The following is a 15,588-nucleotide window of genomic DNA, read 5'->3' as shown; positions in this document are numbered from 1 at the left end:
GGAAGGCTCATCCGCTAACTCCGCAGCATGAGCTACTGAGGTAAACTTATTGTCTCTCGTGGAATCAGAATTTTCTTTGGGATTCTCTAATAGAATTGGTATTGTCCAATTAAATTAAAAAGTTTTCTAAAACAGTTGTATAGGTCTCATCCAGTCACAGTTTTGTTTCCATTGTGGTTCCTTGTGTTGAAGCTTTAAGTTCTTCTTCTTCTGCTTTTTTCAGATTTCATTCATTTATTTGTGAGAGACAGAGAATGCAAGAGAGCACAAGCAATAGAGAGGGAGAAGCAGGCTTCCCGCTGAGCAGGGATCCTGACGTGGGGCTCGATCCCAGGACCCTGAGATCATGACCTGAGCCGAAGGCAGCCACTTGACCGACTGAACCACCCAGGTGCCCCTGAAGCTTTAAGTTCTAAATTTCATTTTATGTGGTCACCATCCAATACAAACCGGAGACAGTACAGTAAAATCACATTTACCTGGAGGCCTGCTTCTGAGCAATCCAAGCATTAGCAAGGTTTTGAACTCAAAAAGAAACCAATTTAAAAACTCAATTTCAGCAGTGAATAAAAGACCCCTAAGTACCTTGCAACAGTGAAAACATCAAAGAGTTACTGACCAGAAGCTAGTACTCTATGGTTAGCCAGTTCACAGAAAGAAAGATTGACTGGTTGATGACCTCCTTAAGAGCTCAGTCTTTTTGTACTAAAATTGAGAAGTGCTGGAAAAGTCAGACCACGGAGAGAGATGAGAAAATGGTGCCCAATGGCACCATTGGGCCACAGTGAAGACAAACTGATAGGTTGAGAGCTGAAGTCCATAAGGGCAGTGGGTGGGGCATATACTGCATGCAGGGAAATACAGAGATGAGCTAACCCACACACCTCAATGTTCCACACCACCTACAACTGCCACCCTATCGGCAGCAGTTTACCAATACTAGTGATGCTGAGCCCAAGATATTCAGAAACAGTTACAATTTTTAGTTGCTTCTGTTTAAGAAGTACAAATGTTTGTGGCATATTCCGCAGAGATTTAATCAAAGATAAAGGTAAAAAGTGCCTGTAGAGGGTAACCCCTGAGTGTTTACAAACCATCTGCCCAGAAGAACTCTCCACCATCTTGGATGAGCAGTTTTATAGACTGTATACAATTTAAGGCTCATACTCTCTTTTACCTCTCACCCCTTTATCCTAGTAAGGACTTTTTACTGATGCTGACTGCAACTATTTATATGAGGATAGACTTCAAGTCATTTTGCTTCAGTGTGTCCAAGGTCAGGCTCTTGCTCAGTTTCGTTCAGGAAGATGATGGCATCTGCTGGTTAAATGTGTGCACAGCTTTTGGGGATGATCTTCGCTGGTGGCTGTGGCTTTCACTGTGCCTTCTAGGCTAAGTAGGTACTCTAGGCATGCCCTCATTACCTTTGGTGGGGGCGGGGTGTGTGCCCCTAAGATAACAGAAACTCACCTCATCTTGGAGTTTCGATTCCTTTGACTTCAGTCATCTACTGCTCCTTATCTTTTTTCAATTTAAATTTTTATTCTTCCGTTAGCTTTTCCTCTATCTTCACTGAGATAAGTTCCTTTGTAGAGCTTGCTGGGCATGTCTCTGGTTTGCTGGTGGTTATAACCTGCTTTAATTTAAGCTGGGCTGCCCCTCAAAAAATAATGGCCTTTTTCCTAAATAGCTGCTATGTGTCTGATACTGCATGGCAGCTGCTTTTTATAGTTTGTCCCACTTCACTCAGCAACCCTATGTGATGGATAGAGCCACATTTTAGAACAGAGTGGGGGCCCTGAGAGGATGATTTGTACACTGAAAGTAATCTAGCTAAGAGATGGCAAGGCAAACACGGAACTCCAAAGCCCAAACTCTTCCCATCCTACTCGAGCGCCCTGTGGGCAGTTGCTCTGTTTCACGTCCCAGCACAGCAACATCATACACATCAACATCGCTGTTCTCATTTCGCCACAGTGCTAGTCTTTCTTCTATTCAGATGTTCACTGAAATTAAATTTAAAAACCATTTCAATGTGTTCACCACACATTATTTTTATTGGTGAATGATTAGAAAAGAAATTGGATTCCAATTAGATATTATGGCTATACTTTGACGCCCTTGGTTTATCTTTTCACTGCTGCTTCTGCTGGCGCTGCTATGTAGATGGTGGCCATCCTATTAAATCCGAGGACGCATCACTGCTGTTTGATTTATGTTCATTTCCTTAGAAATTCAAGTTGTTCGGTTTTAGCCCAGAAATAGCCAGGCTTTAAAAAAGGGAAGTTCAGAGTGTTACTGGAGTGGTTGGGGGGTGGGAGGGATGGGGTGGCTGGGTGATAGACATTGGGGAGGGTATGTGCTATGGTGAGCGCCGTGAATTGTGCAAGACTGTTGAATCACAGATCTGTACTTCTGAAACAAATAACGCAACATATTTTAAGAAAAAAGAAAAAGAAGAAGATAACAGGAGAGGAAGATGAAGGGGAGTAAGTCAGAGGGGGAGACGGACCATGAGAGATGATGGACTCTGAAAAACAAACTGAGGGTTCTAGAGGGGAGGAGGGTAGGGGGATGGGTTAGCCTGGTGATGGGTATTAAAGAGGGCACATTCTGCATGGAGCACTGGGTGTTATGAACAAACAATGAATCATGGAACACTACATCAAAAACTAATGATGTAATATATGGTGATTAACATAACAATAAAAAATTTTTTTAAAAAGGGCAGTTCATGTTGCATGGGCTAACAGGTGGCTTTATTATCTTATACAATTATTTACCACAATTAAAGAAAAATTCCTGAACACCCAAAAATAGAAAAACATATCTTTGTAAGTGGCAGAACTGCCGTCACCTCCTACGATATTATGGAGATTACTGTACTGATGCAATTCAGAACTTTAAGATTTTTTAGAGTCTGAGGTATTAGGGTACTCAACAATGTAAAGTGCGGTGATTTCTAAGGGGTAGGGAAATGACATTTAACAAAAATACAGATTAATAGTAAACAACTTTTTGTAAAAGCATGAATAATTAGTACAATGGGGCAGTTTTATCATCGCTCACATTTTATGTTCTAGAATTTCATGCCCTCATTCACAAAATGTTATATTCATAATTAAGGCCTGGTATGTCTCCAGCACAACTCAGAACATTGCCCCAGCTATCCCGAGGTGGCCCTGTGTTCTTCCTCTAGGTCTCTGAGGCGGGGCGGAAATTCTTCTCAGCTGAGCTCCTGTCCGGCTCTAAGATGAGCCCCGCAGCTCTCTGTGCAGCATCAGGTAAGGCATTAAATCAAGATACATATTCTGACTCACGTGGGAATGAGAGGTTTCTCCCTCTACCCATATTGCAGAGAGTGGGAAATGTCGACAAAATCTCTGGTATTCAACAGTCATTGTTATGAGATTTGGAATTTTACTAGAAATCAAAGTCTGCCAGAAGCTCTGGATCCTGGGTGACCTCCTGGTGTGGGGTACACGCTAAGTTCCCACCAGATGATGACTCTTTCATGAAGTGACCTCTAGCTTCTGTTTGCCTCTTGAGTTTCTTCTTGAGCCACTCTCTCCTTACCGAAATTCTTTCAGTTTCCTGAAAAAGTGTGCTTTTCTTTCCATCTCAGGGCTGTTACAGGCTGCCTCCTTTGCCTGCTTACTTCAGCTCACCTGTCAGGTTTCAGTGAGCAGCCACCTCCTCCAGGAAGTTTTTCTTGACTCATCATCCTAAGTTGTTTACACATTTCCTTAACACCGTGCACTTCTTCAGCACAGTCACAGGCTTATCATTACTTGTTCAATGTTTATTTTCTCCATTGGACAGTAAGTGCCATAAGGGCAAGGACCATGTCTGTCTTGTTTACAGTTATCCTTAGCACCCAGGGCAGTGTCTGGCTCACAGAAGCATTTTTTTAAAAATGTATTTATTTGACAGAGACCGAGCACAGGCAGGGGGAGCAGCGGCAGAGGGAGAAGCAGGCTCCCCACCGAGCAGGGAGCCTGATGTGGGACTTGATCCCGGGATTCCAGGATCATGACCCATGCCGAAGGCAGGCGCTTTAATGACTGGGCCACCCAGGCGCCCTCATAGAAGCATTTTATAAATCCTAGCTAAACACAGCAGTTAAGAAGAACATTAATAAGACCAGCATTCTAGAACAGCTAAGAGGTGTTACTGTCCTCCTCCTGGGACTAAGTGGGAATTCTTAGGCTCCAGTATCCTTGGGCTAGAGACCTACCATCTCAGGCTCTTTGCCTTTTCACGACAGCTTCTGCACTATTTCCACTTCCCTCACAAGTTGCCTAGGAACCCAATGCAATGGGTTCATCACTGTGAACATGACTATATGCTCTTTAGCTTTCAAAACTCAGTCCACACTTTGTTGTTGGAGAGATCCAAAGGTTAAGAACAACAGAGTCAAAGCATCCTTCCGCCTGCATCAAAAAGTAATCCAACACCCTTGTGAAGTGGCTTATAGCACAGAGCTGATTAGAACCTCTATGAAAGTAAAATTTCAGAGCTGCTCTTTGGCCCCAGAAGCTTATGTTGCCCATTCTGATATTCAAATGGAAATACCTGCAGGTGGCTATCTCTGAGTCTGTCAAGTACATATGATGTATCCATTGTATATAGGTATAAATGGGTGATTTTGCTTTCATAACTCTATTTTTCAATCTTTTTTATATAGAATGTTTTATATGACTGGGAGAGAGAGAGCATTTAAAAAAAAATAGGGAAATACGCCATACTTGGGTTTCTTCTTCAGTTTCACAACGAGCTGTATAGAGAGATACACACTACCAAATCTTCCTTACTTGGAATTTTCTATGCTGCATTTGAGAGTGTCCTCGCCTGTAATAGCATTGGCCCTGGGCATGCTATCAGCAGTTCTGCTTTTCAGTAAGGCGAAAAGCAAGAAGTCAGAAGAAAGGGAAAACAACTACGGTATAACTGTTTAAAACTGTCTAAAAATAACCATGGTGTAATTGTTTAAAACTGCATACCAGCAGGCTATTAAAAATATTCAGAGATTATAAGAAAACAGTTTTGAAAGATTAATAGACATCAATAAGACTGGCAGTTTTTGGCATCCTAGACACAAGGCTTTAACACTAAGCAAATTCTCATCCCTAATAATTTATAGTGATTGCATCTGAAACAGTCCTACTCAAAGCTGAGAGACACAGAATATAGATAAGAAAGGTATATTCTATGTCTGTTTCACGTTCTACCCTCACTGCCTGAACATTATTATGCAACAAAGATGAATTTGAACAACCAAAAAATAAAAAGTCAGTTGTTTCAACACCTGAAATTTAGTAAGAAACCCTTCATTTTAGGTAAAGTTTTAACATCAAAGATATACTCTCTCACTTACAATCCTAGCAAGAGAAATTTTGGAGTTTTGCAGACATATAGTTAGGAAAGATGAAAATTTCTCCCCAAAAGCCATAAATTAAGCTACACAGACACTAGTAGTTATCATGGAGTATAAAATAAAAACAACCAGAAACAATAATACATTAGGATCTGTGGAGTTAATTTTTAAAAATTTACTCCAAAGACAACTTTTTTTAATCAAAGCTTTAAAGTGAGTTATATGTGTATCCTGACAAAAAAGGGCTCTTAGTTCATTGAAGATATGTTATTAGTTTATGACTGTCTATAGATTTAAAAAATAAAAGAACCATAAGCATTCAGAAAGGGGCTCTAGGCCCTGCATCTCTAAATTGAGCAGCCTGGTGAAACATCCAAAGTCCCCTCAAGATGAGGGAAACCTGAGGGGGCACATCAATGCTGCTAAACCTGCAGCCAAGGAGAAAACTCTCCCTAGGAAGGAGTAAAAATGGAATGAAATGAACGGCAACCAACAGGAATTCCCATTATAAGAGCAAACCCTATATTCCACATAAATCAGGGGTAACATAGTCTGTAAACATTCCTGACTTTATAAATAAGGCAACAGCCTATTTCCAGAGTTTACTATGTCTCCCTGTTTTCCCACTTTCCACTGTGTAATCTGACACGTGACATGGCCCTAAGGCGTTCTTGGGATCTACAGCAGTGATCGGTACCTGCAGGTACATGGTAAATCGTGTATGAACAAATGGTCTGGATGAATGAAGGAATGACACTTGCCGGGAAAGTGGCTGGGACTCGAGTGGGTGTCAGTGACCTGAAGGAGAAAGTGGTTACAAAACTACATGCTGTCTTCAGGTCAGGTGTTCAGAAAAAGAGAGTGGCCTGTGCTTTACCCAACAAGGTCGGGGGCCAAAATATATATCAAATTAGATAAATGAAAGCCCTCTATCAAACAAAAAAAATACATACATAATTCTGCAAGCTTAGAAGCCCCAAGTAGCTGCTAATGCTGCCATTTAAAATAGTTACATCGTTGAATATATACTATGTAAAGGAAAACATTAAGACACATCTAATAGTTACTTTAGTTTAAGAATCTAATTGTCTCTAATGCTGGCTGAACTAGGACTTCTAATAAACTATTCTGATCCATCATTTTAGTATAATAATAGACTCTCAAGTAAAAACAGGTATAGAAATTGATGTCAGTTCACTTGTCAATTTTTTTCCTCCAAAGAAGTTTGTAAACATTTTAAATCACAACCCTGTATTAATTTAAAAATTAAAATAAGGTACTCTATAAATAGCCAAAATAATAAGCATGTAAAATTTGAAGCTAATAAAGTTTTATTACCAGTAAGTTCAACTTATGAAAACGGCAAAGTTAGCAGTATCTACTGGAAGCAGTTCAATACAAAATGATATACATATTATCACATATTAAATGCACATAAAAATAAAACAAAATATATAAAAACAGCAATCACAACGCACATAGGCCTCAATCTTGACATACTTCTATAAATAAGAACTGATATCTCTAAGGTTAATTGATGTTAACCTTAGAGATAAATATTAATGAAGCAATATTATGTCAAGTGCTTCATGCTCCCGGGGTAAAGGTGATATGACTAACAACTCAAAATCTGAAAGTGGGGCAGGGAGGAGGCATCAGAAGGAAGGAATAAGGAGAAACGTACCGTGCAAATATGAGGCCAGTGTTCAAATTGTTGTAAAATTCCTTGATTAAGTTCTTCTTTATATAACTCTTTGTAAAAATGTGGAAGCTTAGATATCCAAATGCCATTGTTATGCTTGTTTAGTATTTCCTTTATGCGGTTTTGAACCTCATCCATTTTATAAGTGTAAGAGGCAGGAGGCGTGACATTTGGTTTTTCAACAGTCTGATTTAAATTATCTTTAAATTAAAAAAATGATAGAATTAGCCAGAAGGCTTAACATTTAAGATTATCCCCATTACCTAGTATTTGTGTCATTAGGCTTTGTTATACTTCAGGCTTATGGGGGTCAAGGGACTTAGAAGCAAGCAGGATTAGGCCAAGCAGGACTATGGCAACTTCATTCTAAATTTTAACTCTGAAATAACCAGTAGGCTCAACAGTCACCCACAGAGGGAACCTGCTCCCTTTATGTTACGAGAATGATTCCTAATTTAATTTAAACATCAGGAGGATCTTGCCTCGTAAAGAATAATGAAATTTATTATTTAACCAATCATTTCCTAAGTAAAACTAAGAAAGGTTAAATTTTAGACAATACTGGTTTATATGAAATGCTTAAAGTTATATTCCACAAAGCATTAGGATAATGCCTTAATTGTAAGATCAAAGAATGTTTTATAGAAAATAAAAAATTGTCTAGGTTTTAAAATATAATTTTTTGCTTTATTAATGAGAAAAATAATTTAGCAATACACAGAAGTTCAAAAATTGATCCACCTACAGTAATCATCCTAGCCTCAGTTTATAAACTAAATAAAAGCTCTGGTACCCACAGATATCTACTAATTGCTTTTATTTCCTCAATCCAAATCATTTATCTTTTATAAGTGAATTTTTATAAAGTTGTAGCTAGCTCTCTTTACTCACACTTATTTTTTATTTAAAACTTAGAATGCCTGAGCCAACATCCTAAGACAATAAAGAAATTCGAGTGTCCACTATAGCTGATAGTTCTGGTATTTTAAAAACAACGAAATTCATTCCAAACCTCTTCTAAGTTTCCCTGGGACACAGATTAGAGTGTATTAAAGATTACCATCTACAAGCAAAATATGTTCATATTTTAATCAGACAGTATTTCTACTGGGATTCAGCAAATTTTGTTCTATTTTAAACTGGCAGGTAGAGAGATACACAGACTAGTTTGGGAACGCTGGCCTCTGAGGATGCCAGGAAGCCAAAGGGTGAGCGGTTCAAGGATGGCTAGATGCTGACTTTGCTTTATCAACCACAGGGCACAAGACTTAATTTGGCTCAGCAAACAAATGAGTCCACGATGTCCATATAAAGGCATTACTAATTTAGTTAGGTTCTTCCCAGATAATGATACAAAAGGACCAGGAATAAGGAAAAGATGAGCTTCTGAGAACTGGCCAGACCTCCCTTAAAGAGAGAATGTCAGAACTGATGCAAGATTGGAGTCTCTGCTAAATGCACCTCTTCTGTGGGGCCACTGGGAGTCCCCTAAACCTGTGTGCCTTTTGTTAAACAAATCAAGGAAGTAATCTGTTTTATAACAGGTAGGAGAGACTGTGTATAAGTGTGTACATATCAGCTGCCAGGTGAACTGCAGTCCTCCTGAAATAAGTCCTCATGGTTCTATAGAAAAAAGCTCATTCTAATTGAAAAGGATTTACAATCTCTAAAGGGTATACAACTTTACTGAGTAGCCATGTTTCAGAAAATGCCTGTGTAACAGTAATTGATATAAACAGAAATCATATTATTCAATTAATTTCCATAAGAAATACCAGAGATGTGTTCTTACGGAAAAAATTATTTTGACTCAGTAAGAATCACACTTAAAGCAGCAAATCATTTAAAATCACACTTAAATTTCTTGCAACATAAATACTGATTTTGAAACACTGTGTCCCTCAGGTGGGTCTATGAGCAGGGAATTTACACTTTGGTTGGAGAAGACAAGATAACAAGTGTGTGCATTTTTAATCTGCAGATTCTTTGACTTTATTATATTTCTTACAGTTTTAACAGCCCTTTTGGATTTTATAACCCAAGGAATCATTTATATTCATACTTAGATGTTCAGAGGTCCTTGCACACGGTTTAGGGTCCCAGGCTTTTAAATGGTGGAATATCTGAAACCACTTTATGAGTTGAAGTCCCATATTTTTATGTACCCTCTAATGAGTGAGAGCGTGACAAGTGACACAAGTATCTCTGCAGGTGACACACGGAAGTGAAACAGAATTGGTCTGATGTGAGGAAGGCCTATGTCAGAATAATGATATCTCTGGAGGTATTATTTTCTCTTTAGATCACCTCATGTCATGATTTAAAGAAATGAGGAAAGAGGGGAAGAGAAGAGAGATATATTCCAAGTAGGGTAAGGTGAGAGCAAATGTGAAAAACCACCGTCAGATATTTTTCTTAGGGGCTCTGAGGCTCCAGAAGCCAAAAAGTATCATGAAGATAATGTTTAGAAAACATACCACTCATTTCCTTAGCACAGGTTCTTGAGAGATGCATCTGAAAAGGTGGTGGAAGGGATGCCTTTGGGCTAAACCTAAGGTGTTAAAAAAAAAAAGGTAAATTAAAATTCTAATAGCAAAATCTACGCCAAGTTTTAAACACCACTTTTCATTTAAAGTCTCTGCAGCACTGAACAGCAAAACAAGTCAGAATATTTGAAAATGAGCAAAAATGAAAATGATACCTGGTATTAGCTTTCATGTTTCATATTCACCCAGGGAAAAATGTGTTAAAAGCTAAATTTATTTTTTAAAATTTTAATGTAGTTATGTTTACTAGTCTTTTTATTATGGTTTTACTTTTAGCATTTTTCTTTTTTTTAATCATGTTCAATTAGCCAACATATAATACATCAGTAGTTTTTGATGCAGTGTTCAACGATTCATTCGTTGTGTATAATACCCAGTGCTCATCACCACATGTGCCCTCCTTAATACCGGGTGATGGGTATTAAAAGCTAAATTTAAACTAGAACTTTAAAAGAACTTGGAAGTTAGATTTCCAAGTAATCACCTTTAAGGGACAGCTGTACAAAGTAAAAAAAAAAAAAATCATGCAGGGAATAAGCAGTTGAACATAAAGAAATATTTTGGAATGTTACTAAAAAATGAAGGACTTCCATCACCAGATACTGTAATGAGTTATAAAGTTACAACATTTATAATCTTCGAACAGATAAGTAAAATGATAGAGAGCTTAGAAACACTCAATTTACATTGTATCTGAGCATATGAGAAAAATGGCATTCCAAACCACAGAGGGGATTGTTCAAATAACAAGTTAGGAAAAAAGAAACATAGATTCCCCACATCTCATACCCTCCCCCAAATAATTTTTATATAAATTATATTGGATATATGTAGGAAGATTTTTCCAAATAGGAGGACAAAGAAACCACACACACACATACACACACACACACACACACACACACACACACCATTTGTGTTCATGTCAGTCTCCCTCACTAGACTCCAAGTGTCTTAATGACCTGTTTCCAGTGCCTAGGGCAGTGCTTGGTACAGGCAAGGGAGAGTGAATGTTCTAAGAGTGAATAAGATGACTGAATGAATCAATGGCTGCAAGTTGCCCAACAGTGGGTATGGGACTAGAGTGGGTGACAATGACACAGTACACGTATTTTCCAATTTTTGGATGGTATGGAATACTCTAAAAATTAGACCAATTCTTTGGAATGAAGCACATCTCATAATATTTTAATTCTATAATAAATTATTAAATGGTAGACTACCAATACAACTTACTTAATATATGATGGTATGCAACTATAAGAGCATCATATTTACGTATTAATGCATCTGTGTAATAACAGAAGATGCCAAAACATATCCAACTCCTACTTATGCAGAACTGGTAGGGAGACAGCACTCTTTTCCCTTGCACCAGAGCCATAAAAATGTAAATTGGAACCTTCCCCTGCTCTGAGTCTACTTTGAGGGCTCTAGTAGCAGGCAGAGATGTATGAGCAAAGAGAGAGCATAGAGAGATTATGGCAAGGAGAGCAATGGTTCAAGCATGCGTAGGTCTGATGGACAGGAAAGAAAACAGTTGACATAGCAAAAGAAAGTTTTCAAGGGAAACTGCAGGGACATACGAAAAACAAACATAATAAGATGAAAGAGGTCCAATCAATTTTATAACAGTAAGTATAAAACATTTATCATTTTGTTTCTTAAAAGACAAATAGTGGGGTGCCTGGGTGGCTCAGTGGGGTGGGCGTCCAACTCTTGACTTTGGCTCAGGTCATGATCTCAGGGTCATCAGATGAACCCTGAGGTTGGGCTCTGCACTGGGTGTGGAGCCTGCTTGGGATTCTCTCTCTCCCTCTCCCCCCACCCCACTCGCACTCAAAAGAAAAAAAAAAAAAGACAAATACTTAGACTGATCCAAAAAAAATCCCCCATCAAATCTAAACATATGCCACATATTAGAGACACATTCTTACCCCACAAACACTTGCTTAAGGACCTACTATGTGGGGGCATGGGGAGACAGTAATGATCTATGATTAAGCAAGAGAAACACACCCCTATCTCATGGACTATACATATAGTTGAGAAAACAGACTGTGGGAAGCAGTTATGACATGGCCCCCAGTGATTCTTGCCTTGGTATCCACAACTTTGTGCAATCTATTCCCCTTGAGTCACTTGCTTCTAACCAACAGAATATTTCAAGGTTGAGGGGATTACAAATGATTAGGTTACAAAAGATTCTAATTTCCCCCCCCCCACTAGCATAATCTCTCCCTTGCTGGCTTTGATGAAGCAAATGGACATATTGGGGAGGTCTATGTGGAAAGAAATTGAAGGTGGTCTTTGGCCAACAGCTAGGAACTCGGGCACTGAGAAAAAAAGGAAATGATTATGCCAACAACCATGTGCATCAGCCCAAAGGCAGATTCTTGCTCAGTTCACCCCAGCCATGGCCAGTACCTTCACTGCAGCCTCATAAGAGACTGAAGCAGAGGACCTAGCTAAGCAGTGTCAGATACCTGACCCACAGAAACTAGGAGATAATAAACATGCGTTATAAACTGCTAGATTTGTATAATCTCTTACATGAAAATAGATAATAATGCACTGACAAAATATATTTATAAAAACAAAACCTACTAAGTGCTATGATAGTGGCAATAGGTATCGTGAAAGCACATGATAGAAGCAAGAAGCCAAATCAGGAGGAGAGAAAGGAGGAAGTGGAGAGTAAAGGTTATTGACACATTATAGAGTTATAATAATTTGAATAGTTTGGCACAGCAAAAGAATAGGCAGATAATTAATGATTCTGAATGGAAAGCCCAGAAACTGAGTCATATATTTATAATAATTTATTATTAGTGAATACAACATTCGAAACCAGCATGGAAAGAAAAGATTATGCAATGACTGGTATTAGGACATCTGGCTTACAGGACTGCTAACGCTTATGCTATACAACCACATAAATTCTGGATTAAAGATTTAATGAGATCATAACATTCTAAAAGAAAACAGAAGACCTATTACATAATGTTGGAGTAGAAATGCTTTTCTAAGCCTAACACCTAAAGACAGCAGCCACAAGGAAACAGATTAATAGATGTAACTCTAGAAAATTTTAAAAGTTTTTGTATAATGAAAGTACCAAAATTAAATAAACTGAGGAAACATTGCCAACATATTACAAAGGGTCGATATCCTTAATTTATAAATTATTTTTACAAATGAGAAAAGAAAAAAACAGAAAAGTCGTGCAAAGGGCAAAGACATGTAATTCATAGAAGATCTACAAATGGTCGAATAAACATATGACAAAATTATAACCTCCTTAAGAATCAAAGTCAAAGAAATAGACATTAAAACACAGGTACATTTTTTCACCTTTTAAAGTATCAACTAAAAAAGTGATGCCTAGTGTTGACAGGGGTACAAAGAAACAATCACATCCACATGCTTCTAGAATATAATTGGTATAATCTGTGTAGAGCATAAATTAGTCATAGCCTTAGTATGTATACCCTCCGACCCAATTTTACCAATTTATTCTAAGGTACTAGTTATGAATATATGCAAGGACTGTTCTACAGAGATGTTCAGTAAGAATTGCTTACAATAATGGAAATCATTTACATTCAACAATAGGTGGTTGGACAACGGACTTCCCTGACATGAAAATGATAATGTAGGGGCACCTGGCTGGCTCAGTCAGAAGAGTATGAAACTCTTGATCTTGGGGTCATGAGTTCTACCCCACATTGGGTAGAGAGATTACTTTAAATAAACAAATAAACAAACAAACTTAAAAAAATTGGCAACGTAGAAGTATTCTTTTTTCCCCTCATTCATAAATACATGATTTTATTTGCTGTTTTCAGGGGAAACTTAGGCATTAAGATGTAAGCTGATAAAATACAGATACCTAAAAAAGTATAAAAGTACAAAAACCCCTTAGAATAAATTTTCGTGAACTAAATCTTAATATCTTTAAATTAAAAAACCACAAGCCTATCTATTATGTCAAGGTCATAAGTCAAAAGACACTACATGGCCAGCAGCACCCACAGGTATACCCCAAGGCCAACAAGGTATTTACCTTTTAAAACAGGTTATAAAACAGTAATACACAGCACAATCCCACTGGTATTTTTAAAAACATATACAAATAAATAAAATACATATATTTTTTTTAAGACTTATTTATTTTAGAGAGGGGGGAGGGAGAAGCAAAGGGAGAGGGAGAAAGAATCTCAAGCTGACTCCAAGATAAGCACAGAGCCTGATGTGGGGCCCAATCTCATGACCACAAGATCATGACCTGAGCTGAAAGCGAGAGTCAGGTGCTTAACCAACCAGGCGTCCCTAAAATAGATATATTTTTTAAAGATTTACTTATTTGAGGGGGGGAGGGGCAGGAGGAGAGGGCAAGAGAGAATCCTCAAGCAGACTTCCCACTGAGGGCAGAGCCCCATGCAGGGCTCTATCCTAGGATCCTGAGATCATGACCTGAGCCGAAATCAAGTCAGACGCTTAATCAACTGAGTTACCCAGGTGCCCCCAATAGACATTTTTTAAATGTTTACATTTATGTTTGGATTAGAGGCAATTTTTTTATTCCTTTTACTTCCTTATGCTTTGCAAATCTTCTATACCATACACATAGTGCTTTTGCAATCAGAACAAAGCAATAAAGGTATCTTAGAAAATGTTTCCTACAAATATTTAGGATGTACTAAACATACAATAGTCAAACATACAAAGACTCAGAAACTAACAATAAATTTATATTCACTTAGCTTAATTCTTGAAAGATGCCTTTATGATCATGGTGTCTGTTGGCTAATGCCAGACAGCCATTTATTCCTATCCAAAGTCCATGATCTTACTCACTATAAATATACACATAGCTATTTCTTCTCTCTTTCTGGGCCTAATGGGAACCTCGACCTTCAGCACTGTATTTATCTATGTTTTATGGATAAATATATTAAATACCTAATTTAGTAATTTTATCACCTTAATAAAAATACAATGGTCATGAATTACATTATTTTAGAGATAAACATTTCCTTCCCTCATATAAACCAGAGAAATCACAAATCAATCAGATATCCTTACACCTGACCCCTTTCTATTTTACTGGTGACACATGGTAAACTTACCTTGATACCTACAATGTCAGAAAATATCTGTCATGTTATTTTTCTAGAACCTTCCAGTTTGTTAACTGGTTAAGAACTGAGTTCTTAACCACAGATCCTGAAAAAGGGCTTCTGGGGGCCACGAATCTCCTGAATTAATATGCAAAGATGTGTGTATATGTGTACGCATTTATTTTTCTGGGAAGATCATTTATGCCTTTTATTAGCTTCTCAAAAGATTTGGTGAGTCCTCAGATTTTAAGTTAATAGTTTTTACTATTTAATATTACTCTCTCTTTAAAATAAATAAATAAATAAATCTTAAAAAACAAAACAAAACAAAACAAAACTGGTATGCCCCTATAGATGATGTGTCATTTCTCTCTCGCTGTTTTCAAGATTTTTTTCTTTGTCTTTAGTTTTTAGAAGTTTAATTATCATGTGTCTTCCATGTGAGTTTCAATGAATTTATCCTATTTAGGACTCTCCGAACTCTTGAATCTGTAGGTTTACGTCCTTAGCCAAATTTAAGAAGTTTTCAGCCATTATGCCTTCAAATACTCTTTCAGCCCCACTCTTTGTCTTCTCCTGAGTCTCTTCTGAGACTCTGATAATACACATGTTAGACCTTTTCTTATTATCCCCACAGGTCCCTAAGGCTCTTCTAGGTGTTTTATTTCCATAGGCCCCTCAGGCTCTACTAGGTGTTTTTTGTTTGTTTGTTTGTTTGTTTGTTTTACTTTGTTTTTGAAGGAAGTCTACTCTGTTTTTCATCTTGGGCCATTTCTATTGCTCTATCTTCAAGTTCACTGATTCTCTTCTCTGTCATATTCATCCTGTCATTGAGCTTAC

The 15,588-nt window shown here is 37.8% G+C and overlaps 1 protein-coding gene across 5 annotated transcripts in view; it reads right to left on the bottom strand.

Annotated features, from left to right (window-relative positions):
- The window catches only part of TDRD7 (tudor domain containing 7), a 77,854-nt gene that overhangs the window by 42,727 nt on the left and 19,539 nt on the right, over positions 1–15,588 (bottom strand). For all 5 annotated transcript variants that reach the window (XM_028108651.2, XM_028108653.2, XM_028108655.2 and 2 more), the window contains 2 exons: positions 9,557–9,630; positions 7,062–7,279 (listed from right to left, as the gene is read on the bottom strand). In XM_028108651.2, the coding sequence (XP_027964452.1) occupies positions 7,062–7,279; positions 9,557–9,630 (292 nt within the window). The remainder of the gene's footprint in view (positions 1–7,061; positions 7,280–9,556; positions 9,631–15,588) is intronic.

This window comes from Eumetopias jubatus, unplaced genomic scaffold (genome assembly GCF_037043125.1).
Source record: "Eumetopias jubatus isolate StellerSeaLion01/CBP00866 unplaced genomic scaffold, mEumJub1_p1.0 scaffold_15, whole genome shotgun sequence".
NCBI lineage: Eukaryota > Metazoa > Chordata > Mammalia > Carnivora > Otariidae > Eumetopias > Eumetopias jubatus.
Note: the sequence above shows the minus strand (reverse complement) of the source record. Positions and strands in the feature narration are given on the sequence as shown.